The 27,956-nt window shown below is 59.0% G+C and overlaps 12 protein-coding genes across 12 annotated transcripts in view; 4 read left to right on the top strand and 8 right to left on the bottom strand.

Moving 5' to 3' along the window:
• ACA1_171520 (DNA repair helicase rad25 subfamily protein) overlaps nt 1-1,735 on the top strand; it is a gene marked incomplete at both ends in the record, with an annotated part of 3,194 nt that extends 1,459 nt beyond the window's left edge. Inside the window, 8 exons of the mRNA XM_004356425.1 lie at nt 83-250; nt 352-476; nt 552-632; nt 778-893; nt 1,065-1,173; nt 1,262-1,367; nt 1,479-1,542; nt 1,626-1,735. Of these exons, the coding sequence (XP_004356478.1) occupies nt 83-250; nt 352-476; nt 552-632; nt 778-893; nt 1,065-1,173; nt 1,262-1,367; nt 1,479-1,542; nt 1,626-1,735 (879 nt within the window). The remainder of the gene's footprint in view (nt 1-82; nt 251-351; nt 477-551; nt 633-777; nt 894-1,064; nt 1,174-1,261; nt 1,368-1,478; nt 1,543-1,625) is intronic.
• A 109-nt stretch (nt 1,736-1,844) lies between these two features.
• On the bottom strand, nt 1,845-3,438 carry ACA1_171510 (HemolysinIII related subfamily protein; the record flags this gene model as incomplete). Its single annotated transcript, XM_004356424.1, has 7 exons — nt 1,845-1,985; nt 2,095-2,156; nt 2,233-2,301; nt 2,411-2,508; nt 2,624-2,777; nt 2,918-3,139; nt 3,258-3,438. 7 exons carry the CDS (start codon nt 3,436-3,438, stop codon nt 1,845-1,847), a joined length of 927 nt encoding a protein of 308 aa, XP_004356477.1.
• Nucleotides 3,439-3,918: 480 nt separating this feature from the next.
• Nucleotides 3,919-5,439, top strand: ACA1_171500 (uridine kinase; the record flags this gene model as incomplete). The annotated part of the gene is made up of 9 exons (XM_004356423.1): nt 3,919-4,055; nt 4,152-4,206; nt 4,300-4,369; nt 4,441-4,543; nt 4,618-4,687; nt 4,755-4,827; nt 4,896-4,993; nt 5,165-5,236; nt 5,356-5,439. 9 exons carry the CDS (start codon nt 3,919-3,921, stop codon nt 5,437-5,439), a joined length of 762 nt encoding a protein of 253 aa, XP_004356476.1.
• Nucleotides 5,440-5,538: 99 nt separating this feature from the next.
• On the bottom strand, nt 5,539-10,356 carry ACA1_171490 (PH domain containing protein; the record flags this gene model as incomplete). The annotated part of the gene is made up of 17 exons (XM_004356422.1): nt 5,539-5,854; nt 5,961-6,173; nt 6,325-6,454; nt 6,563-6,652; nt 6,744-6,857; nt 7,014-7,717; nt 7,796-7,982; nt 8,054-8,095; nt 8,211-8,308; nt 8,390-8,465; nt 8,573-8,630; nt 8,757-8,849; nt 8,943-9,165; nt 9,300-9,382; nt 9,495-9,546; nt 9,624-9,715; nt 9,826-10,356. 17 exons carry the CDS (start codon nt 10,354-10,356, stop codon nt 5,539-5,541), a joined length of 3,102 nt encoding a protein of 1,033 aa, XP_004356475.1.
• Nucleotides 10,357-10,571: 215 nt separating this feature from the next.
• ACA1_171480 (uncharacterized protein) lies at nt 10,572-12,900 on the bottom strand (the record flags this gene model as incomplete). Its single annotated transcript, XM_004356421.1, is given in 4 exon segments — nt 10,572-10,869; nt 10,884-12,024; nt 12,135-12,231; nt 12,304-12,900. 4 exon segments carry the CDS (start codon nt 12,898-12,900, stop codon nt 10,572-10,574), a joined length of 2,133 nt encoding a protein of 710 aa, XP_004356474.1.
• A 143-nt stretch (nt 12,901-13,043) lies between these two features.
• On the bottom strand, nt 13,044-14,777 carry ACA1_171470 (cystinosis, nephropathic, putative; the record flags this gene model as incomplete). Its single annotated transcript, XM_004356420.1, has 9 exons — nt 13,044-13,236; nt 13,320-13,425; nt 13,512-13,598; nt 13,694-13,775; nt 14,059-14,120; nt 14,212-14,353; nt 14,403-14,472; nt 14,608-14,671; nt 14,738-14,777. The coding sequence occupies 9 exons, from the start codon at nt 14,775-14,777 to the stop codon at nt 13,044-13,046; spliced, it is 846 nt and encodes a 281-aa protein (XP_004356473.1).
• A 244-nt stretch (nt 14,778-15,021) lies between these two features.
• Nucleotides 15,022-15,386, top strand: ACA1_171460 (uncharacterized protein; the record flags this gene model as incomplete). The annotated part of the gene is made up of 2 exons (XM_004356419.1): nt 15,022-15,142; nt 15,214-15,386. 2 exons carry the CDS (start codon nt 15,022-15,024, stop codon nt 15,384-15,386), a joined length of 294 nt encoding a protein of 97 aa, XP_004356472.1.
• Nucleotides 15,387-15,569: 183 nt separating this feature from the next.
• Nucleotides 15,570-16,739, bottom strand: ACA1_171450 (PeptidyltRNA hydrolase; the record flags this gene model as incomplete). The annotated part of the gene is made up of 7 exons (XM_004356418.1): nt 15,570-15,726; nt 15,825-15,910; nt 15,986-16,034; nt 16,124-16,247; nt 16,329-16,431; nt 16,493-16,570; nt 16,686-16,739. The coding sequence occupies 7 exons, from the start codon at nt 16,737-16,739 to the stop codon at nt 15,570-15,572; spliced, it is 651 nt and encodes a 216-aa protein (XP_004356471.1).
• A 154-nt stretch (nt 16,740-16,893) lies between these two features.
• ACA1_171440 (UvrD/REP helicase subfamily protein) lies at nt 16,894-21,386 on the top strand (the record flags this gene model as incomplete). The annotated part of the gene is made up of 12 exons (XM_004356417.1): nt 16,894-17,293; nt 17,381-17,522; nt 17,615-17,971; nt 18,040-18,307; nt 18,399-18,512; nt 18,584-18,649; nt 18,733-19,141; nt 19,209-19,707; nt 19,876-19,989; nt 20,099-20,215; nt 20,311-20,415; nt 20,495-21,386. The coding sequence occupies 12 exons, from the start codon at nt 16,894-16,896 to the stop codon at nt 21,384-21,386; spliced, it is 3,483 nt and encodes a 1,160-aa protein (XP_004356470.1).
• Nucleotides 21,387-21,459: 73 nt separating this feature from the next.
• On the bottom strand, nt 21,460-24,340 carry ACA1_171430 (uncharacterized protein; the record flags this gene model as incomplete). Its single annotated transcript, XM_004356416.1, has 9 exons — nt 21,460-22,164; nt 22,266-22,459; nt 22,574-22,613; nt 22,690-23,089; nt 23,175-23,295; nt 23,399-23,520; nt 23,657-23,782; nt 23,913-24,067; nt 24,245-24,340. 9 exons carry the CDS (start codon nt 24,338-24,340, stop codon nt 21,460-21,462), a joined length of 1,959 nt encoding a protein of 652 aa, XP_004356469.1.
• Nucleotides 24,341-24,984: 644 nt separating this feature from the next.
• Nucleotides 24,985-25,468, bottom strand: ACA1_171420 (berberine and berberine like domain containing protein; the record flags this gene model as incomplete). The annotated part of the gene is made up of 3 exons (XM_004356415.1): nt 24,985-25,203; nt 25,278-25,370; nt 25,430-25,468. The coding sequence occupies 3 exons, from the start codon at nt 25,466-25,468 to the stop codon at nt 24,985-24,987; spliced, it is 351 nt and encodes a 116-aa protein (XP_004356468.1).
• Nucleotides 25,469-25,591: 123 nt separating this feature from the next.
• On the bottom strand, nt 25,592-27,232 carry ACA1_171410 (FAD binding domain containing protein; the record flags this gene model as incomplete). Its single annotated transcript, XM_004356414.1, has 9 exons — nt 25,592-25,723; nt 25,806-25,928; nt 26,026-26,104; nt 26,179-26,300; nt 26,393-26,547; nt 26,629-26,740; nt 26,802-26,895; nt 26,976-27,029; nt 27,111-27,232. The coding sequence occupies 9 exons, from the start codon at nt 27,230-27,232 to the stop codon at nt 25,592-25,594; spliced, it is 993 nt and encodes a 330-aa protein (XP_004356467.1).
• Nucleotides 27,233-27,956: the final 724 nt, after the last annotated feature.

Below are 27,956 nucleotides of genomic sequence, written 5' to 3'. Positions count from 1 at the left end.
CCCTCCGCCCTCCGCCCTCCGCCCTCCGCCCTCCGCCCCTTGTGCTTCGCTGACGCTTAGTGATCGCACCTCTCCGGCACAGGATGAGCTGATCGCCGAGCTTCCCACGCTGGTGGGGCCGCGGCTCGACGAAGTGGATCTGCTGTCGCTCAAGATTCACAACCACGTGGCCAATGTGCACTGCTATCGTATCGTGTGTCCGCTGACCTCTGCCTTCGGCGCTGCCTACCGGACCGCGCGATCGCCTGCCGTACCCCACCCACCTCACCCCACCCACCACGACACAAACTGCCTCGTTGCTCAACACTTTGGTGCTGACTGTCGGCGCCTTTCGCACTTCCACTTTCACAGGAAAAGCGACTGCTGCACATCACCAACCCGAACAAGGCGCGTATCGTGTTCACGCTGCTGAAGCGACACCTGAGGCGCGGACACAAGTGTCTCGTATTTTGCGACGATCTGTTCGGGCTTCAGTGGTACGTTCATCACCACCACCATCGACTCGCTACAAGCAAAAAATCAATCCGCCCGTGGTGCACGGCACAAAACAGGTTCAGCCAGGTCTTGGGCAGCCCCTACATCGACGGTGAGACCAAGAACGAGGACCGAGAGAAGTCGCTCAACATGTTCCGGTACGTGAGCTCAATCATTGCTCTCTCTCTCTCTCTCTCTCTCTCTCCTAGTTCGAGCCCGTTCGGTTTCCTTGTGTGCGCATGGATGTCAGGTCTTGCCTGACGCCTGAACCACCCACCCCCTACCGCCACCACCCGATAACAGGACGACGAAGAGCAGCGCGTACGTGCTGATCTCAAAGGTCGGCGATCACTCGATCGATTTGCCGGAAGCCAACGTGGTGATCCAGGTGGGCGTGGTCGACGGGTCTCGTATGCAAGGTTCGTTGGTTGGTTGCAGCCAGCAAACATCCCCCCCCCAAACTCGGGCACGAGAGGCGAACTCACCACACACGCACGCACACACTTTACACACGCACACGCGCTTCACGCACACACACACACACACACACACACACACACACACACACACACACACACACACACACACAGAGGCGCAGAGGTTGGGCCGAGTGCAGCGTAAGAAGCCCGGAGCCGACGTGTCGGCCTACTTCTACACCATCGTGTCCGAGGGCACCGACGAGGTGGGCTACTCCGATCGGTACTGCGCCACTCCCTCATGTCGTCTCGCACTAGGGGGGGGGAGCACCACTAATCAATTGATCAATTCATTTGGCCGTGTGGTGCAGGCGACGTGAGTTTATGGAGGAGCACGGCTATCTCTACCACGAGTATGACTACAAGCACTTCATGCACGCCGAGACGGAGGAGTTCACGCGCGACAGCAAGCAGGACGTACGACTCGCCCCCTCCCTCTCCCAATACTTGATGACGCGATGATATGATCAATTTTTCCGAGCGCTCACGTTCATCATGATGTGTGCATCGCATGGCAACGTTGACCAGAACTTGTTGGCCGCCATCCGACAGGAGATGGAAAAGAATCCCGAAGGCCGCTCCGAGTACTCTGGTGCGTGCCCTCCCCTCCGAGCCAAAGGGACCATAATCAGCGCCTAACCCATTATTTATATTTATTTATGTATTATTTTGCAGAGCTGGACGACAAGCCGACAAAGCGCGAGACCAAGAAGAAGGGCACCACGCGCCAACGTCTCAACAAGATCGTCAACAAGAGGACCGGCGGCAGGGAAGCGCGCGAATGAACGACGTCGTAGCCCACCTTCAGAAGTTGGCCTTTGTTGTGGACGCAAAGCAAAAAAAAAAACAAAGGAATCACTTCCTCTCTTTGTTGTGTATCACGCTGATTGTGCTCTACCACGGCAGCGGTGCGGCGCTGTCTGCCGGGCAGAAGGAGAGAAGCTTGAGGTAGTTGTCGTAGATGAGCAGGCAGTTGCTCCAATGCACCAGCGTCCCGCACACGACCAGCAGATGCCACCACTGGTGGCTGTTGAACTGTACGTGGTACGGCGTAATCGACAAAACAACAACACCAACAACGTAAGCCAGCAACCACAACAAACAAACACGAGAGCGTAAAGCGACGATTGCGCAGGGGTGGTACCCAGATGTCAAACTGGCCTGGGAATCGAGACTCGGGGAACTTGGACATGTAGAACAGCACGCCTGCGCAGGTAAATGAGTTGATTTAATGAATAGATGCGCGCACAACGACGATGACGGGGGCGCGAGTGAGCGGTACCGATGGTGTAGAGACCGTACATGATGTACAGTCGGTGGTACACCTCATCGAACGACCCGTCCGTGTAGTCTGCTCGAGCACGCTAATCAGGCAAAAGAACGCACACGCACGACACGCACGGCACACAGTCCACGCGCGACCAGAAGCGCATTGGTGGGGAGAAGAGGGGGGAGCGCACTGTGGGGAATAGTTTGGAGGAGAAAGTAGGAGTGGACTGCTGGCACGATGCCCGCGACGGCCACCATGGCGTAGAGACTCACCCGGATGGCCAGGTACCTGGTTCGAGACACAAACGAAGATTAGTGCGCGGCGCACACGCGTGCGGTGATGCGTGCGGTGAGTGCTGCGGTGTTGTTGTTGTGTGTGTGTGTGTGGTGCTGTGCGATGGTACCGTTGTGAGTGGAAGAAGCGGAACCACGGCGCGACCAGCGTGACGGTGCCGAGGAGGGAGATGGAGGTGATGTACAAACGCTGCCAGAACGGGAAGCAGTGGAAACCGTAGAACACCGGCGGGAAGTAGCTCCCCAGCACCAACGCAGCAATCCCTGCATGTGCAGCGTGTGCGTGTGCGGTGGTGCGTGTGCGGTGGTGCGTGTGCGTGTGCGTGCGCGTGTGCGGTGGTGCGTGTGCGTGTGCGATGAGAGAAGAGTGGAGGGCGGAGCAGGCGGTGGGTGGCGGGGCGAACCGGTGAAGTCGAGAATGCCGAGCCAGTAGACGGCGGCGACGGATTGGGGGAAGAAGAGGTGGTAGACGGCCGAACCGGCGAAGCAGGCGATGGCGGTCAGGAAGAACGTGGCCCAGATCACCAGGTGGAGGAGGGAGGTGGAGGGGAGGAGCACGTCGAACAGGGTGTGGTGCATGGCCCACGCAAACACCAGCACCGCCGCAAAATGGCTCCACACGTTCACTGTGAAACACAACACAACGCAACGCAACACACAACACACGGCAACGCACGTGGCATGTGTCAGCAGCAGCAGCCAGGGAGATGTGGTGGATGGCAAGGTGATGATGATGGTGCACACCTGATTCGTTGTGGATGGTGAAGAAGCTGTAGAGGCATTGGCCGAATGTGTAGTTTTCGCGGTAGCCGCTCCAGATGTAGGGGTTCCACTTGAGGTGCTCGTCGATTTCGGTGATTTTGAAGGTCGGCGGTGCCGTCAATTGGAGCGAGCCCGCCCCTACAAGACCCTTGCTGTTCTTCATCCCCGCATGGTTGGTCGTGAATGATGATGATGAAGGGGCGGCAGCTGCAGAGAGCAGGCTTCGCTTGGCACAAAAGAAGCACATGGTGCCCACTTCAGCATGCACCTCGAAGAGACTAATCTCTTGACCTCAAGACAGAAACGCAACGGCAGGTGCGCCGGCGGAGGACCGGAGCTAAAGGGAAGGGTAACGAAAAAATGGGCAGAAAAACCAAAAATGTTCAAGAGAAACTCAAGAGAAATTATAGAAGAAAATGAAATGGATTCAAAAAAACACAACCATCTTTCGCGGGGGTGAGAAGTTGAAGACCCCACCACAAAGCTTCCAGCAAGTAGACTTGGCACATTGGTATCTCGACAACACACTTCCTTGCGAACTCCCTTCTCTTTGCTGGTTTGTGATGGCATGCTTCTGCGGGCCAGATGATCTGGCTTTGCATTGATCGAGCGCTTTACAAATAGGAAGGCAACACACCACAACATGAGCTCGCTGCCAAACATGTCCATGATCGCGCGCTGCGGGTCCTGGGATGGGGGTTCGGGTATGGGAGGGTTCAAGCGTCAGGCACCCTTCATCATCGGTGTGGCCGGCGGCACCGCCTCGGGCAAGACCACTGTGTACGCCTCCTTTCTTCACATCATCACCTGCAGCCCATCTCCGAGAGGCCTATCTCAAATTCCGATCGCGATTTCATCCAATTTATATAATTGCAGGTGCGAGATGATCATCACGTTGCTGAAGGATCAGCGAGTGGCCATTATCTCTCAGGTACATCCTACCCTCCACCCTCTTTTTCTCCTTTGTATTTATACATATATTCACTTTATTATTTATTATTTATATTTATTTTGGCAAACGTAGGATTCCTTCTATCGGCCGCTGTCGCCCGCAGAGAGGGAGGACGTGTCGGAGTTCAACTTTGACCACCCCTGTACGCTCCCCTCCACTCCCCTTCATCGCGCCCGTAGGGTGTGGCCTGACCGCGCAACTTCCCCATCGCAGCTGCGATCGATTGGGCGCTGCTCGTGCAGAAACTCAACTGCCTCAAGGACCCCAAGGCCGGGCCTGTGGATATCCCAGAATACGACTTTGTCACACATTCCAGGTACGCGCCACGCGCCACGCCACACACATTCCATGCATAACACACCACACTCAACCACATACCTGTGTGTGCAGGCTCAAGCAAACGACGTCTGTGTATGGCGCGGACGTAATCATTCTCGAAGGCATCCTCATCTTCCACAACGTACGTCGTGGCCGCCCACCTTCTTTTGTTAGTTTTCCTCATCTTTCTCATCTTTCTTTGGTGGCAGGTCGAGACGCGAAATATGTTCGACGTGAAGATCTTCGTCGATGAAGATGCCGACACACGACTCGCCCGCCGAGGTACCACTTACTACTCGCAAATCGACTCAGCGCGAACACACGACTCATACACGAGAGCACGCGCCCAGTCATTCGAGACATTCGCGACAGGGGGCGTGACGTGGTGGGCGTGCTGAGCCAGTACGAGAAGTTCGTGAAGCCCTCCTTCGAGGAATACGTCTCGCCGGTGCCAATCTCCTTCTCCTCCTCATCATCACATCTTCTTTGTCTTCTTCTTTGTCGTCGTCGTGGTCGTCGTCGTTGTTCTCGACCTCGAATTTCTCTTCTCGCTGTTTGTTGTGGCCACTTCTCGCTGACTTACCTTCCCATTTGTGCGATGATCGGGGTCGGTGTCCAGTCGAAAAAGTACGCTGACATGATCATCCCGCGAGGGGCGGCCAACAAGGTGGCCATTGACCTGCTCGTCCAGGTACCTTCTTGCTACTTCTCTTCGTTCTTCGTTCTTTGTTTTTCCTCCCCTCCGCTTTTTCGTCTTCGTTTTTTGCTGGGTGGCTCACCTTTACGGGCCGTGACGTGGGCGTGGGGCAGCATATTCAAACCAAGCTGGACGAGAGGAATCCCATCAAGGGCAACGCCGCCGCCAAGGGCTCCCCGTGGAAGAAGGGGATGTGAATGTGGTGGAGAAAATGAATGTCTGTATCCTCGTGCGAGGTGCGTCATCATCATCAACATCAACAAAACAACGCGTGCGCGTTCCTTTCTTCTCAAGACCTAGACGCCCGTCGATTGGGCGGAGATGGAGCCCAGGGATCGCTCGCGCCGGTGCTCGGGTCTCTCGGCGTTGGTGCTCTTCTTCGCGCCCGACACCCAGGCCGACGGGGGAGGTGGCGGCGGCGGGATCGACGACGACGACGACGATGATGTCGATGTCGATGTCGCGGGGCCGGACGAGAGCAGGTTCCAGGTCTTCTCGCTGATGGCCTGGCGGTTCTTGGAATTCTTGTTGTTGGGCTGCTGCTGCTTGTGGTGGTGGAACAGCGCCTCGAAGTCGGCCACCATCTTGGTGATCAGCTCCGTAATGTGCGTCCTGCGTGGAGCCCAAGACCGCACGCACACCACCGCACACGCCGCACAACAAACGTTTGAGCGCAGTGAGAGGGGGCGACGGAATTGGGGGGGGGGCGTGTGCGAACCAGTCGGAGCGCACGATCTCGCGTCGGCGCGGGGTGAGGGGGAAGCCGATGGGCTTGGGCGAGTCGATGCACTTGGAGGGCTCGATGAGGGTGTCTCCCAGGTCGTCGCCGCCGCCGGAGCCCGAGCCGATCTCGCCGCTCTGGCTCGTCGGACGAATGATGTACGGCGCCAGCACAATCGCCATCTGCGGGACCGTCAGCGCGCGCCCGTTCCTGCACACGGCACACGGCACACGGCACACGGCACACGGCACACGGCACACGGCACACGGCACACGGCACACGCACACGCACCGCCGCACACGCTGGTGAGTTCCACGCACAGGCGTGGCATCAAGGGCCTTGGGCTGCAGGGTGAGTGTACTTGGAGAGGGCCGCTAGCTCGCCGATGCGCTTGATGAGGCCCAGCAGCCGGCGGAGGATGCGATGCCGCGGCCGGTCGAGCTGGGCGATGATCGTCCTCAGCCGCGCTGTCCGCTGCTCCCCCGCATACTCTGCGCACGACACACGACACAAACGACACAAACGACACACAAGAGAGCCGCAGCGGTTGAGTTTCCACTCGATAGTTCCGAACAAGAAGGCGCGTGGGGGGGGGGTACCTCGAAGGGCGATGATTTGGCGGTAGTGGGGCAGAATGGGCGACGTGAGAGAGGCCAGGTAGTCCAGCATCAGGCTCGACACCACACGAACTGCCGCGTGCGGTCTGACGTCAGCACACGAACCACCGCACATGGCGCACGCACACATGCGCGCGCTAAAGTGAAGTGCGAGAGCTCGCACCTTGGTGCGCGGTCTTGAGGGCGCAGAAGAGGGACAGGGGCAGCCCGAGTTCTTCGGCGCCCTTGAACTTGCCCACCATGATCTCCTCGATCGTGTCCTCCCGCACCAGCTGATCTGCACCGGCCGAACTCGTTGAGCGTGTCGTGTGCGGTGGTGTGCGGTGGTGTGTGTGTGTGTGTGTGTGTGTGTGTGTGTGTGTGTGTGTGTGTGTGTGTGTGTGTGTGTGTGGTCATGCGTGTGCGGTCATGCGTGTGCGGTCATGAGTGGTACCGTTGTCGGATTGGAGGAGCTCCTTGAGGACCTCGAGGTACTTGAGGTCGTCGTAGGTGGTGTTGAAGAGGTTCTCGAGCACCTCCTCCCGGGCCTTGCTCTGGGCCTGCGCCGGCGTGCCCTTCGTAGTGGCGGCGACGGCCTTGGCGGACCGCTTCTTGACGGCCTTGTACAAAAAGTTGAGCATCGACACGACGGCCGTCATTCGCTTCTCCTGATCCCTCGCCAGCGCCTTCATCTCTCGATTGAACGCAACGTTGCGCGGCTGCTGCTGGAGCTGCTGGAGCTGCTGCTTCTTTTTCTTCTTTTGCTCGGCGTCGTCGACCGATTCCTCTTCGTTGTCGTCGCCATCGTCGTCGTCTTCGCCCTCGACCATCACCAGCGAGCCCTCGCGGCTGGTATCTAAATCTATAACTCCGATTCCGCTGCCGCCGCCGTTCTTGTGTGGGCGTGGGGCGACATAGGAGTTACGCCACACGAGGCCGATGCTCTTCTCCTCCCACTCGTCGTCGCCATCTTCACCTTCGACGCCGCTGCCGTCGTCGCTGAACAGATCGACGCCGCGCGGGAGGCCCTTCAGCTCGCCCGAGGCCTCGGTCGAAAGCGGCTCGGGCAGGCTCAGCCGGAACGACGACAGCGAAAGCGACGACGTGCGCGAGTACGACGCGCTGCCCGACGACGACGATGACGACCCCAGCGAAAATCTGGAGAAAAACAGCCCATCGCTCATGTTACAGCTTGCGTGTGCGTGTGCGTGTGCGTGTGCGTGTGCGTGCGCGAACCTGCGTTTGTTGAGGGTGACGCCCTTCTGCTTGCCCAGGGCGGAGATGACGTTGCGGGGCGCGGAGGAGGTCTTCTTGAAGCGGTAGGAGTTGGGGAGGGACGCGACGGGTCCCTTGTTCTCCATTCCGTACTGCCGCGCCAGCGCGTCCGGGTCGATCTCCCCGCTCAGCTGCACCAGCACCTCATCTGCTTGGTCGGAGTTAAATTACGAACAGAGTGGGCGAAGAACGGCGGTCGAGAGGGGGCAGGCCACACACCTTCATTGGTCGCGCGGCGGAAGGACTCGCTCGGCGAGCTGTCTGCTTCGACGACAAAAGAGAAAGAATGAATGAATGAAAGAATGAAAAGCGAAAGCGTGAGTGGTGGGCACTTCAATGCGTGGGGCCAAGCGTGATAAAGAAATAAAATGCGAACCGGTGATTTGGGAGGCGTCAAAGTCGAGCAGCTTGATGGTGCAGATCGCTGCGATCCACTCGTCCATGTCCTCCTCCGTCTCCGCCATCAGGTAGTAACTAGCGTCGGCGACCGACCCATCAGTCAGTCAGTCAGTCAGTCTTGGCGCTCAAAAAAGGTGTGTGGGCCACGTCGCATACCTCGGATGCCACCGGTTGAACGCCGAGCAGGGATCGGTGATCTGGAACACGAAGCCCTGCTTCCGCCTCGGCAAGCCTGCGCCAGCCGTGGGCACACGTGTGACGGTGAGCAGCAGCAGCAGCAGCAGCAGCAGCAGTACCACCTCGCCCGGGCCAACAAAGACGAACAGAGGGGGTCCGTACGGATGCCGTGCTTCTTGAAATCGTCGTCCGTGTTGAGCAACTCGACCGAACACCGGTCCTGCGGAGTTGATCGCACACGTTCAACACACACACACACACACACACACACACACACACACACACACACACACACACAACACCACACACGGCACACGTATAAAGGCGAAAGGGGAGGCGAGCGTACGACGGGGATGAAGCCAAGCGGCGTCTTGATCTTGGTGTTTCGGTAGTAGTACAGCATGTTCCCCCGCAGCACGAACCATCGCCGCTTCCAGTTCTATCGCAAGACAAAAACGTAAGGGGCGCGTTGCGTGTGTGTGCGTGTGCGTGTGCGGTGATGCGTGTGCGTGTGTCGCATGTGGGCGAGTACCTTGACAATGCCTCCGCGCTTGGTGAGCCAGCCTTGGCGCTCGATCGGGTGAATGTCGATCACGGGCTCCTCCACCCGCAGATTCTTCATCGGCGAGTCGGCGACCTTGAGGTTGAGCGCGCGAATCCACTCCTCCAACTCCTCTTCGTTGTCCGCAAAAATGTAGAAGGCCGGGTGGCGCCGGCAGAACACGCCCAGCGGATCGTACAACTCGAAGCTGTACCTGTGTGGTCCCCTCAACACCCGCACACGTAACACCGCACACGCACACGCACACATAGTGATGTGATGAGCAGCGCTGTGGCGCAGCTTTCTCGCGCTGGCTGGTTCAAGGGGGGAGGAGGGGGAGGCACGCACCGCAGCCGTCGGCCTCGTCGTCGCATTTCGGTGATGCGGATGCAACACCGGGAAAGAGGGATGAAACCCAACGGAGTCATGTCCTGTTTTTGTTCGCATGGCACGCGAGCACACAACAATACGACGCACACGGCGAGTGTGAGTGTGAGTGTGAGTGTGCGTGCGGTGGGCCAAGATGTAGTGAGCAGCGCGTACGCCGGGCTTCTTGTAGTAGTAGAGCCGGTCCTCCGAGAGAATGAACCATCGCCTGTACGGGCGGGTGGTTAGGGCAAGGGGGGGTTGGCCGATGGTGGTCGATCGGCCCGCGGGTAAGGGTACGCGTACCGCTTCCAGTTCTTGACCCGTCCGCCCTGCTTGGTGAGCCAGCCCTCCTTCGACGGCGTGTCGTACCGGCTGAACGAGAAGAACCCCACCGACTGCCACCGCACACACCACACCCACCGCACACACCGCACACACGCATACAACACGACATAGGAGTTAGTGGGAGACGCGCCGAGGGGCGTGGGGAGGGGTGGTGGCGTACCTTGACGCGCTGGGAGGTCTGGAACGGAGGCTTGCGGCCGGCGGAGGTGGTGCTGGTGAGGGCGGCGGGGTCGAGTAGCGGGTCGGGCAGGCCACCAGTGGTGGTTGTGGGCGGGGGCGAGACCGGTCGCCCGTTGGGGGTGGCCCGCTCGCGGTCCTTGCGCTGGAGCCACTCGCTGACGGCCTGGCCGGCCTGGTGGGCCATCATCCACGCCGAATCCCTTCTCTCGATGCCCGAGCCGCCGTTGTGCTGCTGTTGCTCGTTGACGAGATTCAGCATGACGTCATCGTCGGCGAAATCGAAATCATCTTTTTCCTCGCCTCCATCATCTCCTTCTTCTCCCTCTTCTTTGCGGACCTCGGCCACATCGTCATCTTTTGAGTCGGCGTGCCGGCTCTCCGGCTGTGAAGCGAACTTGACCACCCGCAGCGGGGGCGGGGGCGACCCCGGCGCGCTCCGCTGGCGCACCTGCGGCGCCCCTTCTTCGCCCGCCTCCCCACTTTGGAGGGTGTTGTTGTCGTTCACCTCCATCTCTTACTCTCTCTTTGCTCTGGTGTGCTAACTCGTACTGGACCTTAAATATCTCCTTTTATTTTATTTCATTAATAGGTTGTGATCGCCAGCTTCCCTTCACTTCATTTCTGCCGTGTCTTCGCTTTTCATCCAGCGCCGCTGCTTCGCTTTCGTTCTTTTTGTGCGTTTTTATGTCCGAAGAGGGCTCGGTGGGTGGCGAGCCCTGATGATCATCAGTCGTCGGTGAGGTCGATCATGACGGGCTGCGAGGGCGGAGGTGGACCCTTCTTGCCCTTCTTGGACGGAGGGAAGTCCTGTTCTTCTTCGTCCTCGTCCTCTTCTTCCTCGTCATCCTCCTCCTCAGAGCCTTCTTCCTCTTCCTCTTCTTCTTGGTCTTCTTCTTCCTGCACTTCCTTGCCGGGCCAGCGTCTCCTCGCGGGAATGGAGTGCTCTGCCTCCTCGCTCTCTTCTTCCTCTTCCTCCGCTTCATCCTCGTCTTCGTCTTCGTCATCCGCCATTCCTCGTCTCCATCTGCTCGAAGACACCTCTTCGCCTTCTTCTTCGTCGTCGTCTTCCTGCTCCTCGTCAGAGCTCTCCAACTCTTCGCTTCGTCATTCTCCTCCTCTTCCTCTTCCTCCATCTCTTGACGCTTCTTCCTCATCTTCTCCTTCAGTGATCGCACGCTTCGTGTCCTCCTTTCTTCCTCCTCCTCCTCCTCCTCCTCGTCCTCGCTTACGCTGCCGCTAGACTCCTCGCTACCTTCCTCTTCCTCCTCTTCGTCTCGCCGCTCCTTCACGGCGTCGCGCTTCTCTTCCTTCTCCTCTGCTTCCTCCTGCTGCTGCTTTTCGGTGGCTGCTGCCGCGACGGCCGCCTCACCCGAGGTGTCCATGACGTCCGCTTCGACGCTCTCCTTCTCTTCTTCTTGTCTTTCGAGAGACGCCTCCTCCTCTTCGCCGGCGGCCTCGCTCGTCTCCGCCGGCGATGCCTTCCGGACTTCGGGCTTGCCCTCCTCCTCCTCCTCCTCGGCAGCCTCCTCTTCGACCAGCTCCTCCTGTACCATCTCCTCGCCCGAGCCTTCTTCCTCCTCCAGGCCTTCTTCGTCTTCGTCGTCGCGTTCCGGCTCCTCCTCTTCCTCTTCGTCGTCCACGCGCTTCCTCTTAGCCGCGCGTTCGCGCTCCTTCATCATCTCTGCGACCTTCTTCGCCTCCTCCTGCTGTTCCCGCTCGCGCTTCCACCGCTCCTCCTCGTCGCGCCTCCGCGCCGCCTCGGCCGCCTCGCGTCGCACGCGCTCGGTCTCGTGGCGGGCCACGAGCTCCTTCCGCTCGCGCTCGCGGTCATCGTCCCACTTGCGCTTCTCCTGCCGTCGCTCGGCCTCCCACACGCTCCGCTCGGCGTCGTGCGCGCTCAGCAGTTGCTGTCGCTCGGCCTCCCACTGCCGGCGCTCCTGGTCGCGCGCGGCCAGCTCAGCCTGCAGCTCGGTTACCTGGCGCTGCTTGGCGGCTGAGGCCTCGCGCTCGCGGGCCAGCTCGTCGCGCACGCTCTGCAGTTGCTGGGCGAGCAGGGCGCCCTGACGCTTCTCCTCCATGAGCGCCATCTGGGCGCGATGGAGGCTCTGGCGGTCGCGATCGCTCTCCTCCTGGGCGCTGTCCACCTTCCGTCGCTTCACTCGCTCGTGCTCCACAACACCTGCTCCCAGGGAAAGTCGCAAGCGTAACAACACATGATGATGCACACAAGCCGTGAGCATGTGCAGCACTGGCGTAAAGATGCAAGAAGATAAGTGGAGGGGGAATGACCTCGGGCCTTGGAGAGGGTGGTCTGTAGCTTCTGTCCCTTCTGCTGCTCGCTGGCCAGCTTGCTGTTGGCCTCACTCAGCTCGGCCTTGATCTTTTCCTGCACGTTTGTGTAAAAGTGCTTCAGTCGCCGCGATCAACGGCACAGACGTAGGAGGGAGAGACTAGGTACCATCTCAATTCGCTGCCTTCGATTTTCATTACACAGGCGGGCGATCTCCTGCTCTTTCTCGCTCAGGCGGGGATCGCGAGACGGAAGCACAAGGACCCCTCGCGGAGGAGGGCTGCTTCCAGCCCTCTGCCGCAAATGCTCCTTTTCCTCGCGTAGCGCATCCATCCTGCGCTCCTGCAACTCCACCGTGCGGCCCAGGCCCTCGATTTCGACGTTTGCATTCTGCAACTCGGCGCCTGCGTGTGCCAATCGCTCCTCGGCGTCCTCCAAGGCATTCTGAAGCTTGACGGCGAGCTTCACCCACTGATCGACGTCCTCTCCAAAGTCGAGATGTTCAATCGCTTCCGCCGGGAGCTTGTGACCGTTACGATCGTCAAGATCGACGCCTTGCTGGGCGAGCTCTGCTCGCATGAGTTGCTTGACCTCCTCCATCTGGTGGTACAGCTTCTCCCTGCGCTGTTGCCGCAAGCGCTCTTCAATTTCCTCGGCAAGTGTCGCCATCTGCTCATCCTGGACCACCTCCTCTTCCATCTCCTCCGCAGCAGCTGCCTGCCCTCCATAATCGAGCCCCTCATCGGGGGATGGAAGCCCGTACATCTTGTCGGCCTGGAATCGATTGCGCGATGTGCCGGTGGCTGAAAAAGGCGGGAAATGGTATTTTTATTTTTATTTGTATTTGTTGGTCTCGAGTTGCGATCAGCCTCAGTCGTGTGGAGTGTTCAAGGGGAAGATGTGGGACTCTACACTGAAGCATGTGAGGCATATTTGTAGGGCTGGCCGTAGTAGTCGTCGTCGCTAAAGGCCGAGTCGTAGCCTGATCGCGCGCTGCTGTCCGACTTGTCGTTGATCGAGTAGTAGAAGTCCACACGCTCCTTTCCCTCCCACTCAGAGTCGCCAACCTCGTCGTACAGCGATGGCGTCGAGCTGCTCGCCCTGCGATGATTCATGTTCACAACGCGTTCGAGCGCATGAGCACACGTTTACAGTCTCATTGGGGGCCTAAAGGGCACAGGTACCTGTGTCCGTAAAGAAAGTAGTGCTGAATGATGAAGATGGCGTCAAAGACGAGCGAGATGAGCGCCAGCGCAAGTTTAGGGTAGTCCTTGAACGGCGAGGCATCACCTGGTGATGGTGGTGGGTGCACGTGGGTGGGAATGTGAGAATTGGTCGACCGATTGGCTGGGATGCTTCCTGTCGTGTAGGCTTACCCTGATCGATGGCGGTGAGTCCATTCTGGAGGAACGAGAGGAGGCCGCCAACCACATCCAGCAGCACTTGCCAGATGGACCAGCCCTCTGCGTTGGGGTCACGACCCAGAAGAAGAGGAGATATGCATGGTCACCCAAACGAACGTGGATTTTAAAACAGGAAATGTGGTACTGAGGCGCACCAGTCGATTGCAATTTGTAGTTGATGTAGACCTGCGGTGAGTACTTGATCACGGTGATGGCCGCCTTGACGTAGCCCAGGCCCTGGATCCACCACAAAACTGACGACACCATCACATTAGTGAGCAAGCAAAGCTCGCGAAAGAGAACGACAGCGGCGAAGCGAAGCGAAATGAGATGAGTGCAAGTACTCTTGACCCATGGCGAAAAGACGAGGACGCCCAACACCACCACGCCCGCAGTGATGAATGAGGAGATGGCTATGCACACCCATGACACGCGTTGACTCCCTCGCTGCACGTATTGAAAGGAAAGGAAAGAGCGAATGAGCGATACATCCACACTCGCAACGCCACGGAGGGCACACCTCGTAGATGAGGCACTGGAACATGGTCAGCAGCACCATCGCCACACCGTGCAGAGCAAAGACTGGAAATAAATGAGATGCAAGATGAGAATGAGTCCAACAGCAGCTCTCTATATATGCATTGATGCAGGAGGCCCGGTGATCATCGCTTACCGACGTCATTGATTTGCACGGAGACCTCGTCCCCGTCGTTGGCTTCCCGATACTCTTCCCGCACTCGCTTGCTCCAAAACTCGGCACACTTTTGAGACATCATCAGAGCGTGTTGGTGTTGTGGCTTTGCGCAGCCTGGCAGCTGCTCTCGCACAAACGCGCACACATGCGACACGCAATGCTGTAGATACCATGTAGATGCTGTAGCACGTGAAGCCCAGCAGGTTGTAGACCACAAAGTCGAATGAGAGTCCCACCACGCTGCACGCATTGACAGCGGCCCACCACGGTCAGCACACTTACTTCTCGTGAATTGTTTTCATTTATTTCTTTATTTATTTTTGGGTGTCGCCGATACCGGAGGAGTGCTCCACGAGGATGAAGTGAAGCACGTACCTCTTTCGGCTCCAGTTGCGGTAGATTTGCGGATAGAAGCTCACAGACCAGGCCACGAAATAGACTGAAGAGACGCGGCGGATGAGCGGCGAATCTGATGTCCGGTGGTGTGGGGGGGGGGGTAACGCACCCCAGCCGCACACGTCCGAGAGGATGCTGAGCACGGTCATGGCTGGCAGAACCCGGGCTCGTCTCTCGTCTAAATAAATACTATATAGATATTGAAATAAAAATAGAAAAAGAGCACTGACCCGTTATTTCGGGGCGAAAGAGAGAAAGAGGAACCAACATGGCCAATTTTCCATAATTAATTATTCTGTCAATTTATCCTTTTTTCTACACCGCGATTTATCCGGTTTTGTAAGGGGTAGAAATAAAAACAAAACAAATCAATAAACACAACATTACCACAAGATGGGAGATCGAGTACCTTCCGAGTTCCTGGTGGCCAAGAGGTGGGATTACTGCAGCGAGGCCATTCTGCGATCGACCGGCTATGGCGCCCTCTTTGGCTCACTCTCGCTCTTCCTCTTCGGTACAATTCACATCAACATTTGCCACCCAATATCTCTTTATTGCATCAATTAATCATTTAATGTTGCGCAGGCAAGCGGTGGATGCGGCTGGTCGGTATTGGCGCGAGTGCTGGTGCTGGCTTTGGGCTGGGTGTGTCCGAGTGCCGGGCCTCCTTCAACCGCGCGACCAACTACGACCCCGACCGCATACTGGTGGTGCCCCACGGCACCAAGGTGCAAGCAGATGGCACTCCCAGACACTAACCCTGTTCTCCTTCTTCAACGACGAGGGCTCCTTGATTCAACAAATACGACTTGCTTCCCTCACCCCACATGGGCCTGTATCGGGCTACGCTCCTCCTTCTTCGACTTGCGAGCCGTGCAATCAGCAACATTATCGTTTAGTGTCGATGAAGAGCGAAGGAGAAGAGAGAGCGATGGACCGCTCTAGAGCGTGTTGAGGCGAGAGAAGGTGTTGTCCGTCGTGTTGGTCGCGGAGTGGAGCAGCTCATCGGTCACCTTGTCGCTCGCCTTGTCCACGAGCGGTCTCTCCGTGTCGCTCAGCACGTTCCTGATCCAGATGTCGTTGAAGTTGTCCAGGTACCTGGCGAGAGAGACACAGCGTGACGAAGACGATCGACGAGCTGTGAGCAACAAGTCTGGACGCGGTGGAACGGTATGTGATAGGTTTTGTCTTCTCACCTCTTGTCGATGGCCTGCACGATGGTGGGCACGAAGACCTCGTCCTCCGACACGGGCTTGATGCCGATCGACACTCTGTTCAGCCTCTGCTCTCACGCGCACAATGTGTTGAGTGAGTGTTGCTCCGTGCGAGCTGGGCCAAGCGATGAGGAAGAATGCACCTCGGTATCGAACATGTTGATGATGGACTGCACTGCCACGTTGGGCGCACTGCGGGAAGCGTGGAAGACCATTGTCAATGCTAGGGTGACAAAGAACACATACGCGCGGAGAGACGAGGTGCGGTGGGAAGGAAGTACTCGAGCGCTCCGGTTCGGTATCGGACCTGGCCGCAGGGCAGGTTGGCGTCGTAGTGCAGGATGGTGACGTCGTCGATGGTGAGGTTCATTGCCTCCGTCGCCATCGCTACCGCCTTGCCCATGTCTAAAGCAAGCGTCAGGCAAAGAGAACAAGCGGTGAGCAGCACGCGGAGAGGAGGAGCGGAATAGGTATTGTGTGAAGTACCTTTCTGCTGGTAGGTCTTGGGCTTGATGAGCGCGATGCCAGTCTTGGAGGCGAGGGCGTCGCTGCAGATGTTGGGGATAAAGTCCCACACAAGCGAGTACCTCTGCACACAGCCATTTAGCGTTAAATTCTATCCACATGCCTGAACGGGAGGAAGGATCTACCTGTGCATATCGCTCAAGAGCGTACAAGCCCACGCTTTCACGCGAAAGCGGGTAGTACCAGTTGCCCAGACCGACAATCTGGCAAATTAGAAGCAAATTAGCGGCTGCTGATTGATTCCGATTGTGATTTCGTGAGGGGGGGATTTAATGCGCCGGAGGTGCCGGCTAAGCGGCACAGCGAGAGGGCAAGTACGAGGTGGTTGACACCGGCGTAGGGACGCTTCCATAAACCCAGGGACCTCTTCATCTTCGTTCAATTCACCGGTTGTGTGGTTTGATTTCTTTTTTCCCCTGTTTTAAGTTCTTCCAATTCCACAGGTTTGGAATGTTTGGAACAAATTCTTGGAAATTCAAACTTGTTATTTGGCCAAAGGAAAAGATCGTAAAATACAATAATCTGGATGGAAGAGGACGAGGGGGTGTGCTGGGCGACGCAAGCCTTCCCCCCGTCACCACCGGCTCTGCCAGAGCCATACACGAGACCTGCAATCGCTGAGGAGGAGAAAGAGCGAAATCTCGAGATCAATCTGACACAACATGGCGAGGGCAGTTCGTCATCGTCTCAGTGGGCCGAGCTTGATGTTCTCCTGGACTCGTTTACGCCTCAACCTGCCTCGGGCAATGCCGCGGCACCCACCGCAACCACCACCACCACGCGTAGCCGCGGTAGTGTGGACTACGTCCTCCATGCCGGCCTGAACGCGGAGCAGAGGGAGGCGGCCGAGGCGCCCGTCGATCGACCTCTCCTGATCTGTGCCGGCCCCGGCACCGGCAAGACCCTCACTCTGTGCCATCGCATCGGTACGTTCAGTCTTTGCCTTCTCTCTGCGCTCCTGATCAGGAGTGGTAAGGCGATCCATCGCGCTTACGGTCGTCGCTCCCGTGCAGTGGACCTGGTGGCGCGGCAGAACGTGAGGCCGGAGGCGATCCTGGCCATCACCTTCTCTCGCAAGGCGGCCGACGAGATGCGGCACCGGCTCGATTCCCTGTGCCCGCTGACGCGACCCGTCACCGTCTCCAACTTCCACAGGTCCGCGGCTCATGCTCCTCTCACACGACCCTCATCGCCTTCAACCAATAACGCCTTTCCTTCCGCTTGCTTTCGTTTGCTCGCCTGCGCAGGTTCTGCTGGCGCCTGTTGCGACTGTCGCGCGACGCGTGCGGGAGCGTGGGGCGGGACTTGGAGGTGATCGAGAAGCGGAGGCAAGCCGAACTGATCGAAGAGTGCCTGGAACTCTGGTCGCCGGAGGAGGAAGAAAAGGGAAACGCGGAGGCGAATGACGAAGAGGACTCAGTGGACGTGGAAGAAGAAGATGATGATGGAGACGAAGAAGAAGAACCGGGCCGGCGCCGTGCCAAGAGACGACGTCTGGAAGCTCCCTCGAAAGAGAGCAACGAACGACAGGCGCGCTTGACCGTGAACTACTTCCTGCAGTTCATCGGCCGAGCCAAGGCCAACCTGCCCCTGTCCCAAGAATAGTACTACGCACTACCCTCCTCTTCTCTTCCGCTGCTGCTCTGTGCTGATCGACTTCTTCTTTCTTAAGCGATGAGAAGTGGGACGCCAGGCATCGCTTCGTCTACGCCAAGTACCAGGAGCGCTTGGAGGAGGAGGGCCTGGTCGACTTCCACGACATGATCCGCAAGTCGGTGCAGCTGCTCACCACCGACCCAGCACTCCTCGCGCGCTACCAGCAAATGTTCCAGGTCGTGCTCGTAGATGAGTTCCAGGACACATCGCGGCTGCAGTGGGAGCTGGTGCGACTCTTGGCCCAACCGCACAAGGCCGTCACAGTCATCGGAGACCCGCACCAGGTACGCACCGATGTAGCGTAAGCTCCATGGTACTGCACATGTGCTGACACCAGCGAACATTTCTTGCTTTCTTTCATAACGTTGAGAACAGACCATCTACAGCTTCAGGGGGACCAACTTCGATAACTGGAAGGAGTTTCACCGGTCCTTTGGCGAGGGCGCGCTGTATCTTTCGCTCCAACAAAACTACCGATCGTCCAAAACGGTACTACTCCGGATCATCATCGCTTCAAGGCCTTCTGTCTGGCTCACTCGCACGCTCATTCCCTCTTCCAGATCCTGCAAGCGGCCCAAAGCGTGATATCAAACAACCCAAGTCCCAGCGCTTCAGCGGTGGAATTGGTACGTAGGCTCTCCGGGGGGAGGGTAGTGGTGGTGGTTGGGTTTGGCACGCACCGCTCACTCACCTCCCGGCCGACGCGCAGGGATTCGCGCTGCCCTACACGCGGCTGCACACGGCCAACGCGCAGGGGAACCTGGTAGGGCTGACCGTGTGCGAGGACTGGGAAACGGAGATGCGGCGGGTCATCGCCACGATCAAGGAGAAGAGCAGGCGGAAGGAGTACCGCTACCGCGACATGTGCGTCCTATTCCGCAACTTCAAGTCGCGCGGGTTCTCGCTGGCGGCCTTCGAGGAGGCGCTCGCGCAGCGCAACGTGCCCTACGTGATCAGCGGCGCGGACAGGGACGCGGCGGAGAGCAGCGGCTGGCAGCCGAGCACCGCCAGCGGTGGCGAGAGCGAGGTGATCGTCGATTGCCTCTCGCTCATTGTAGATACCAACGACACCGACGAGAGTTTCATTCGCGTGCTCCACTCGACCTCCGCAGGCACCCGTACGTCACGACACGACACGACACGACACGGCGCACACGACACACTAAATAACTTCATTTGTTACAGTAATGAACGGCCTGCGAGCGCGAGCGCACGTGGAGGGCACTTCGCTCTTCCGCGCGGCCAAACTGTACATAGCAACAGCGGGGGAGAAGGACGACGGCCATCGTATCGAGGTCCTGCGGCGCATTGTAAAAATGGTGGAGCGGACGAGGGCCGAGCTGCTGCTGGACTCGTGGGAGGAAGACGAGAGCGAGGAGCGCGACGACAGCGCGTCGCCGGCGAGGGCCAACAAGGGGCCGGCGCGGGCTCCGCGGAAGGTCCTGGCCGACGTCATCGAGGCCGTCGCCAGGTGGCTCGAGCGCGTCGACGACACCGATGGCGATGGCGAGGGGGACCACCAGGAACAGGACCAGGACAGCGAGAGAGATTTCCTGCTGACGGACTCGGCCGCTGAGCCCGACCAGCGGCGTCAGAGCAGGGCGGAATTTGTGAACCGGCTCAAGCAAGAGGCCAGCCGCTACGAGACCACGCGACGACTGGACACCGAGGAATATACGTTCAGGTGAGTGCTCCCTCTTCGCGAGCTAACCATCGCACACGCACACGCACGACGGCACACGCACACGCACACGCACACGCACGACCGCACACGCACGACCGCACACGCGTACAGCATTGCATCTCAGTGAGAGCTGACCTGACGCGCAATGTCACGCACGGCACACGACAGTCTTTCTCTTCAGGAGCTGCTGGCCGATTTCGTTAAGCAGCGAGCCAGCGGATCGACCGGCAGACACGAGGGCGGCGGCAAACAGAACGCTATCACCCTCAGCACCATCCATCGGTATGCCCCCGCTGTATGGCTCCTCGTGTGTCGTGTGTGTCGTGTGTCGTGTGTCGTGTGTCGTGAGATCTCATTGGCTTGACGCTGGGCGCTGGCGCTACGGAAACAGGGCCAAGGGCCTGGAGTGGCCGGTGGTGTTCCTGGTACAGATGAACGAAACGGTAATGCCCTCGTGGCAGGCCCTCAAATCTCTGCTCAGCCCCGAGGGCGCAACCGAGGACGAACAGTGCGCCTGACCACCCCCTCGCGCAACCCCACGAACACTAAGTCGTGTCGTGTCGTGTTGCGTGTTGCGTGTGCCGTGTGTGTCGTGCGGTTCAGGCGTGACCAACACACCAGGGCCTTGGAGGAGGAGCGAAGGCTCTGCTACGTGGCCATGACGCGTGCGCGGGAGCGGCTCTTCATCAGTTTTGTGAATAACTCACGGTACTCCCCTGGGCGCCGCGGGGCGTTGGGGGCGGTGGTGCTGATGGGCTGGGCTCACTCTGCTTCTCGTCGGCCACAGGGGAGACGCCAAGGTGTCGCGCTTCGTGCTTGAGATTCCAGAGGGGCTGGTCGTGGCCAACCGCGTGGTGGAAGAAGAACGAAGCGATAGAGAGGAAAGCGAAGACGACGACAGCGGCGGCGGTGGAGAAGGCTCTGACATCTCCGAAGGCGATGAGGAAAACGAAGAGGAAGACGACGACGGAGAGGAAGAAAACGGCGGCGTCGGCGGGCGGCTGGTGCGGCTCTTCCGGCCGCTGAAGAAGCGAGGGCTCGTGCCGGTGAAGACGGCCGACCCCGTCGCCCAACCCTCCAAGCGGGCGAAGCGGCGGGTCATCTTCGTGCGCAGCCGCCGCCGGTCCACCACCGCCGAACCCCTGCACGCGGCCCCCCATGGTCCCGCTTCTCCGCCGCCGGCCCTGGCGCCTCAACTCCCACCACCACCGCTGCTGCCGTCGGCGATGCCGGCGGTCGCCGATGAGACGACGACCACGTCGGCCTCGGTGGTGGCGATGACGACGACGACGACCAGCGAGGCCAGCGCTAGCGAGGCGACCACCTTTCCGCCGGCCAGGCGATTCCTGCGCAGCTCCCGGACCAAGCGACCGCCCCTTGTGCGGCCGTCGACAAAGGACGAGCAACTCACCGACGACCGCGACGACGAAGGGGAGAACGCCAGCGACGATGACGATGACGACGATGATGAGAGTGATGAAGATGACGAAGCTGACGATGACGATGAGAAGGAAGAGGAGGAGAGCGACACACCGGAGGCAAAGAAGGAAAAGGAGAAGGAGCGACACCCGCACCTCCCGCCGGCGCGGCGCTACGTGTCGCCCAACTCGAAGCAGAACATGAAGAGCCGCTCGCGCGAGTCCGTCCACGGCCCCGCGCCGCCCCTCGTCCTCCTGTGATGATTCGGAAACAACAAAACTACAGCATATTGACACAACATATTGATTACATATGAACATGTTGAGATGATGGCTACATGTCGAAGAGCTTGTCGACAAAGGCCTCCATGTCACGCGCGGGCTCATGTGTGGTGCCGGCGGCGGAGAGGAGTCGGCTCGGCAGCTGGCGCTCCTCGGAGAGCAGCGACGAGGAGGACGAGGCCAACGATGACGACGATGCTGCCGGCGAAGACGAGCCCTCGGGCGTTGTTGCGCTGCTGCTGCTGAAGTCCGCCATCCGGAACGACGGCATGCCCGGCAGCGCCGAGCCGCCCGCGGACGATGATGATGACGACGTCACGGTCGAGAAGAACGAAGGCGGAGATAACGACGACGACGAGGAGAACGAAGGAGACGATTCAGGCGAGAACTGTTGCTGCCGCTGGTGCGGCTGGTGGTAATGCTGTAGCTGCTGCTGCACAGGAGGCTGCTGATGAATGTCGGGCCCGTGCGCGGCGAGTTGGTCGAATAGTGCAGGAGGGGGTTGAAGGCGGCGCGACTCGCGCGGCGGCTGCTGTCGCCGGCCAAGCGCCTGCGGGCCGAGCGCTGGTCGCGGCGCGTCCTGCGGCGGCGGCGGCGGCGGCGGCGGCTGGAGCGCCCACGAATCGCGCCGGCCCTGGTGGACCTTCTCGAGGAAGGCGTCGTAGAGCCGCATCCACGGCGGGTAGATCTCAGTGAGGGGCCTGATCATGGCCAGCGACGCGTCCAACCGGTCCCAGTCCTCCAACCCCACCCACACCTGCTCCCGTTCATCAGATTTGTATTATAACGCACGACACGACACGACACACAACCGCACACACGCGACGCGACGCGACGCGACACGACACACGAGCGTACCTGAAGAACGGAGCGCACGAAGTGGAGCATGGCTGGCGAACAAAACCGCATGGGCAGCTGTTGCACCAGATCGAGCCAGTAGATCGCACACCGCGTGGCGTGCTGCCGGTCGCCGAGGCCCCACGCGAGCTCGGCCTGGTGGGCGAGCGAGCCCAGCAGCGCGCTCTTCGAGTGCATGCATGGAATACTCCTCACTGCCGCGCACAGGAGTTAAAATTATGATAACCCAAATAAATAAATAATAAAAACTCCTATGATAAATGAATAAATAAAAACAATGAAAAGCGACGAATAATAATCGTTCGCACCCGCTTCTGCCGCTACGGGCTCCATTCCCTGGGCGAGCTCCTGTATGAGGCGTTGGTCAGCCACGCACGACACACGACACACGACACACGACACACAAGGTGTGCGGCGCAGGTACGTAGGTGGATCGGGCGTCGAGGGGCGAATCGCTGGCGTTGCGCGACCGGTCGAGCTTCATCATGAAGCCGACGTAGAGGAGGGTCAAGCGCTCGATCTCGTGGTAGTTCGGGTAGCGGCTCTCCTTGAGCAGCAGCGACGAGAAGGTGGGCGAGTCGACCCGCGGCCGCGGCCGGAGCGCGGTGTCGGAGGCCTCGGCGTCGAGCTGCGGGTAGTTGCGGGCAAACTCGCGCACGATGCGCTGCTTCTCGACGTCGGTCGTGCTGGGCATGAAGTAGTACAGGGTCGAGGTGCGCGCGTACACGTCGCCGTGGTACACGTTGAGCTGCCGACAAATGCTCATGATCAGCACCATGTAGTACACCGCCTGCTCCATGTCGCCCATCCCGCTCGCATAGTAGCTATGCATGACACACAACACGACACGCACGGCACGACACGGGGTGAGTTGGTATCCAGGCCGCGGGTGGATCGAGCCGAGAGTACCGCATCCCCTGGAGGCCCTCGGCGACGGCGTAGTCGCTGCAGTCGAACAGGTACTCGAGGTGCTTGCGGGCCTTCATGTAGTGCTCCACGCTGTGCTCCAGCTCGCCCATGGCCCGCGCGCCTGCACGTGCCGCACACATTGTTGCAATGCATCGGAGTTAAAAAAAAGTTTGTGTGCAGCAACCCCATCTCTCAGCCCCCACCGGAGCCACAGGATACGATACCAAGCGCGAGCGCGATGTGGACGTTGAGCGCGAGGGCGTTGCCCCAGTCGTCTCCGCTGTAGTAGAGTATGGACCGCACATTGTCCTCGTCCATCACCGCAGGGCTCAGCGGCGCGTTGGCCCTTTTGGCGACCGCCACACACACACACACACACACACACACACACACACACAACACAACACACACAACACAACACACACACACGCACACTATTAGTTCGCGAACCGTAGCACGACACGCGGCACACAATGGCGCACCAGATGTAGGCGTTGAAGACTTCGATGTACTGGCGGTAGATGCTCCAGTTGCGCACATGCACGTCCGCCCCGGCGATGGGCACCGCATAGCGACGCCCCTCCGCGTACGTGGCAGGCTGTGGCTCCCTGTGCCGTGTGTGCGCACACGCGATAGCGTGTCGTGTCGTGGTGCGTGTCGTGGTGCGTGTCGTGTCGTGCGTGTTCCGTCAGCATCACACACTCGTTCTGCGCAGCATAGGCGTTGTTGTGTTCGCACCAAGACAATCCGGACGTGTAGGTGCGCGAGTAGGACCGCACGCGCGTCGGCTGGCTGTAACCGCCGGCCGGGTGCTGCTGCTGGTGCCACGCCACCTGCCGCTCCTCCTCCCCCTCCGCCTCTTCACCGTCGCGCGACACTCGTGGCGCGTAGGCCTGCGCCGCGGAGTAGTAGTCGTGTTGTTGGTGTTGTGTAGAAAAAGAAGAAGAAGAAGATGGTGGTGGTGGCAGTGATGGTCGCGGAGGAGCAACGGGCGATGCAAGGGGTGGTGTGGTCGATGTGGCGGTGGCGGTGGCGGTTGTTGTTAAGGAGGCGGTGGAGGTGGAGGAGACGGCGGGGCGTCGTCGTCGCTTGAGGCGGGAGTGGAGGAGGAGCGCGACGTCTTGCTTGCCGGCGTCGAGGAGCTCCCGCTGCAGGCGCTGCTTCATCTCCGACAGCGACTTTTGTTCGTCCACCCACGTCGAGGACGAGGAGCTGGACGAGGACGTCCCGTGGGCCGCGCTCACACCGCCGCCTCGTCCCCTCCCCCCGCCCCCAACGCCGCCGGTCGTTGTCGCTTTCTTTTCGTTCTTTCGCTTCGCGTTTTGGGTCTCTTTTTCGCCGGTGCCACGTACTGATGAAGATGATGGAGATGATGATGATGAAGATGCGAAACCAAGGTTTGACACCCGCTGTTGTTGTTGTTGGCCCACACTCATTTTTTCGTCCGGCTCCTTCCGCCGCTTCTGTCCCTGAGGAGGGTGTTGCTCCATCCTATGTCTTTTTTCTCTCTCTTCTTTTCTTGATTGATCGGAGTGGCCACACCTCGCTTCCTTCCTCGTCCTTCTCCTTCCCCTTCTTCGTCTTTCTCCCCGGCTTTCCTTGGCCAAGCAGAAAAAAGCCAACTTGACCACAGTTGGCCGTTGCTGCGGCCTAAAACAGAAGCGAGCTGCAGCCTCGACCAGGTGGTCGTCAGGGCCAAGTTTGTTGTTGTTGGTTCGGGTGTTGTCATTACTTCCGCCAATAGTTGTTGACACCACCACCATCACCACCACCACCACCATAGTCGCTTAGCTCGCCGAGCTCTTTGCTTTCAGTCGGTCAAGCAGGTCTGGAAGCGGAAGAAGTTGTCGGGATCCCACTTGAGCTTGAGCTCGCGCAGACGCTGGAGGTGCGGACCGTAGAAGTCGCTGGCCTGGCGCTTCTTCCACTCGGGCAGGGCCAGGTTGATGTAGTTGGTGGCGGCCCTGAACTTCTTCAGATCCTCCATTAGGCCGCGTACCCAGGCCTTGTTTGCGTCGCCCTCCTCCTCCTTGCGCGTTGAAGAAGAGACAGACCACGCTGAGTCCGCAAGATAGAGACGATGATGATGATTGCAGTGCGTACCTTCTCCCAAGAGGAAAAGATGGCAATGAAGAACTTGTTGGCCCTCCAGCCAATCGCACACTCCTCGCAGGGCACTTCAGAGATCTTGCCGCCCTGTGATTCACATGCACAAGAGTGGCGCGGATCTTGTTAGACTGGCGCCACCTGTGCACCTGCTTGCTGGACGTCACTGTGGCAACGATGGCGTACATGAGGCTCGCAGACCACCGAGCTCAACGGTGACGGGACCACACTGTAGTGTCTGTGGATGACATCGAACAACTCTGTGCTCAACTTCTGGAAAACTCGCCACACACACACCATGACACATGGTGTCAGTCGCGGACATCAAGAGGCTCCATTGGATGGCTCACCTTGACGAAGGTGCCGGTTTGGTAGTAGTGACGGCCAGGGGGAAACCTGTCGTTGATGCCTTGTTGGACAAGCCGGAATGGCAACTCTTGCTCCTGCGCCGCCCCAAAAAGGCACAAAGCTCAAAGGAGTGAGTTCTCACCATCAACCGCAACCCGCGGACAAGACCCAGGGTACCTGAGTGGCGACAGGCCCAAGGTCGATGAAGGGCTTGAGCAGCTGCTTGCCCTGTTCTGCCGGTCCGTTGAACACGGCAAACACAGTGGCGCCCTTCTCGCCAGTTGGTTGGGTGTCGTTCAGCTTGATCGTAGGGGGGAAAAAAAACTGAATAAGACACAGGAATGTATGTCGCAGATCAAGATAGCTACTTCTTCTTCTTCTTCTTTTTGTGGTGTACCAGGTACAGGGTCAGGTTGTCGGGGAAGCCGTCGGGAGAGGTGACCACGTTCATCCATTGCTGGGCCACTTCAGGGGATCTGCGCGAGGATGATATTAGTGGCAGCGGAATGCAATGGACAACGTGCTTGCGTGATTGAGAGGCAGAGCGCACCGGGACCAGGGGTACATCATGACTCCGCAGTAGACCGGGCCTGGTAGCGGGTGGCAGCGGAACTTGAACGACGTCACCACACCAAAGCTGGGACCAGCCCCACGCACGGCCCAGAACAAGTCCTGGACGACGAAGAAGGGAAGGAGACAGTGACGTGAGACAAAGTGCAAACGGGATTGCCGTGTGTGTCTGTCTGCACACGGGTGAGTGTCACCTGGTTGGCAGTCTTGGAGGCGGTACGCAATTGGCCGTCAGCGGTGACGATGTCCACGGAAAGGATGTTGTCGCAGGTGAGGCCCATGCAGCGTCCCAGATAGCCCCAGCCTCCACCGAGCGCCAGGCCCGCCACGCCCGTGTGGCTCACCACCCCTGGTCATTCATTGCTCGTTGGTAAGTGCACGCGGCCACTACTAGTAGTGGTCATGGTTGGCAGTGGTGGCGTAGGAGTACCTCCAGGGACCACGAGTCCGTGCACAGACAGTTCAGCGTCCAGGTCACGCAGCAAACAGCCCGGCTCGACGCGCACAGTCTTGTTCTCGACGTCCACTCGTATGCCTTTCATCTGATGGCGGTGGAGAACTGATGAGCGATGCACAGAAGCAGGGTGGTGGACATGTCTCTACGTGGCTGAAGTCGATGACCAGGCCGGTGCAGAGGCTGGACATGCTGTGGCCGCCCGCCTTGACGGTCATCTCAAGTCCTTTGGCCTTGGCATACCTGTTTGCAAAAGAGCACTCTGAGGTCAGTGCCGCTCCAGGGTGGGAATGGAAAAGAAACACGAAACACGAAACACGGACTTGATGGTCGCGATGATGTCGCCTGGCCCGCGAGCCGACACCACAGCTTCAGGTCTGCAATGGAGAAGGTGAGAAGGCGCAGCATGGTGGGGGTTTTGCAGGAGTGGTGGGAACGTGGTGATGGTGCAAACCAACCTCTTGGTGGCCTGGAGGTTCCAGGTGCTGAGGGCGCGGTCGTAGCCAGGGTCTTCAGGGTAGAGCAGCTGCCCCCGCACCAAACTCGCCGCCAGCTGGTCGTGTGGCCGATCTGTAGTCATGACCTTCCCGACTCATTTAGCTGTGTGGCTAGGGGCGAAAAAGAGGGAAACACGTACTGGTGGCTGCCCTCTCGCTTCTTGCTGGTGTGATATCCCAAGGACAGCCTTTTGTTATCCAGGGCTGGTTAGTGCGTGACCCAGTCATGGGACATCCTGCGGGCCAGACGTAGGGATGTCCTGTGGATATCCACTGTTCCTTTTGGGGGGGGGAGAAGGGGGTACTAAAGGTGACAAAATCCTGGTTTGGTAGGGTGTGCTCAGCGCTGAGTTATCCCGTGGGCTAGACTCTGGCTGTCCTACGGATGTCCTCCATTACCTACGTTGATGATCCGATCCAATCATGCGCGGTCCACCAGTGCTGCAGCACTCAATTAACGAACTACATTCAGTGCTGACGACTAACCGGCTAACACTCGTCCGTCAGGCACCTGAACACTTGGGAGATTGGACGTCGGGTTATCATTGTCTGTGATGTCATGCATACCACGGCTCCCAGGCACACGCGGCCTTGCGTGATCGAGAGCTTAACTGGGAAAGGCGGGATAGCACGGTGCCTCCATGGACCCAAACTTCGGCTGGAAGGAAGACGCCTGATGGCAAGGCGGTGGGGTTTGTCCCGCAGATCTGGTCTCGCTTCCAAAATCTAGGTCAGGAGCCAAACAACAACAATAACAACAAATTCAAATAGAAGAAGACGAACCTTAGAAGAAGAGCTTACCCAAGC

This window comes from Acanthamoeba castellanii (genome assembly GCF_000313135.1).
Source record: "Acanthamoeba castellanii str. Neff unplaced genomic scaffold scf7180000084741, whole genome shotgun sequence".
Classification (NCBI taxonomy): domain Eukaryota; phylum Discosea; order Longamoebia; family Acanthamoebidae; genus Acanthamoeba; species Acanthamoeba castellanii.
This window is presented reverse-complemented; position numbering and strand designations above follow the sequence as displayed.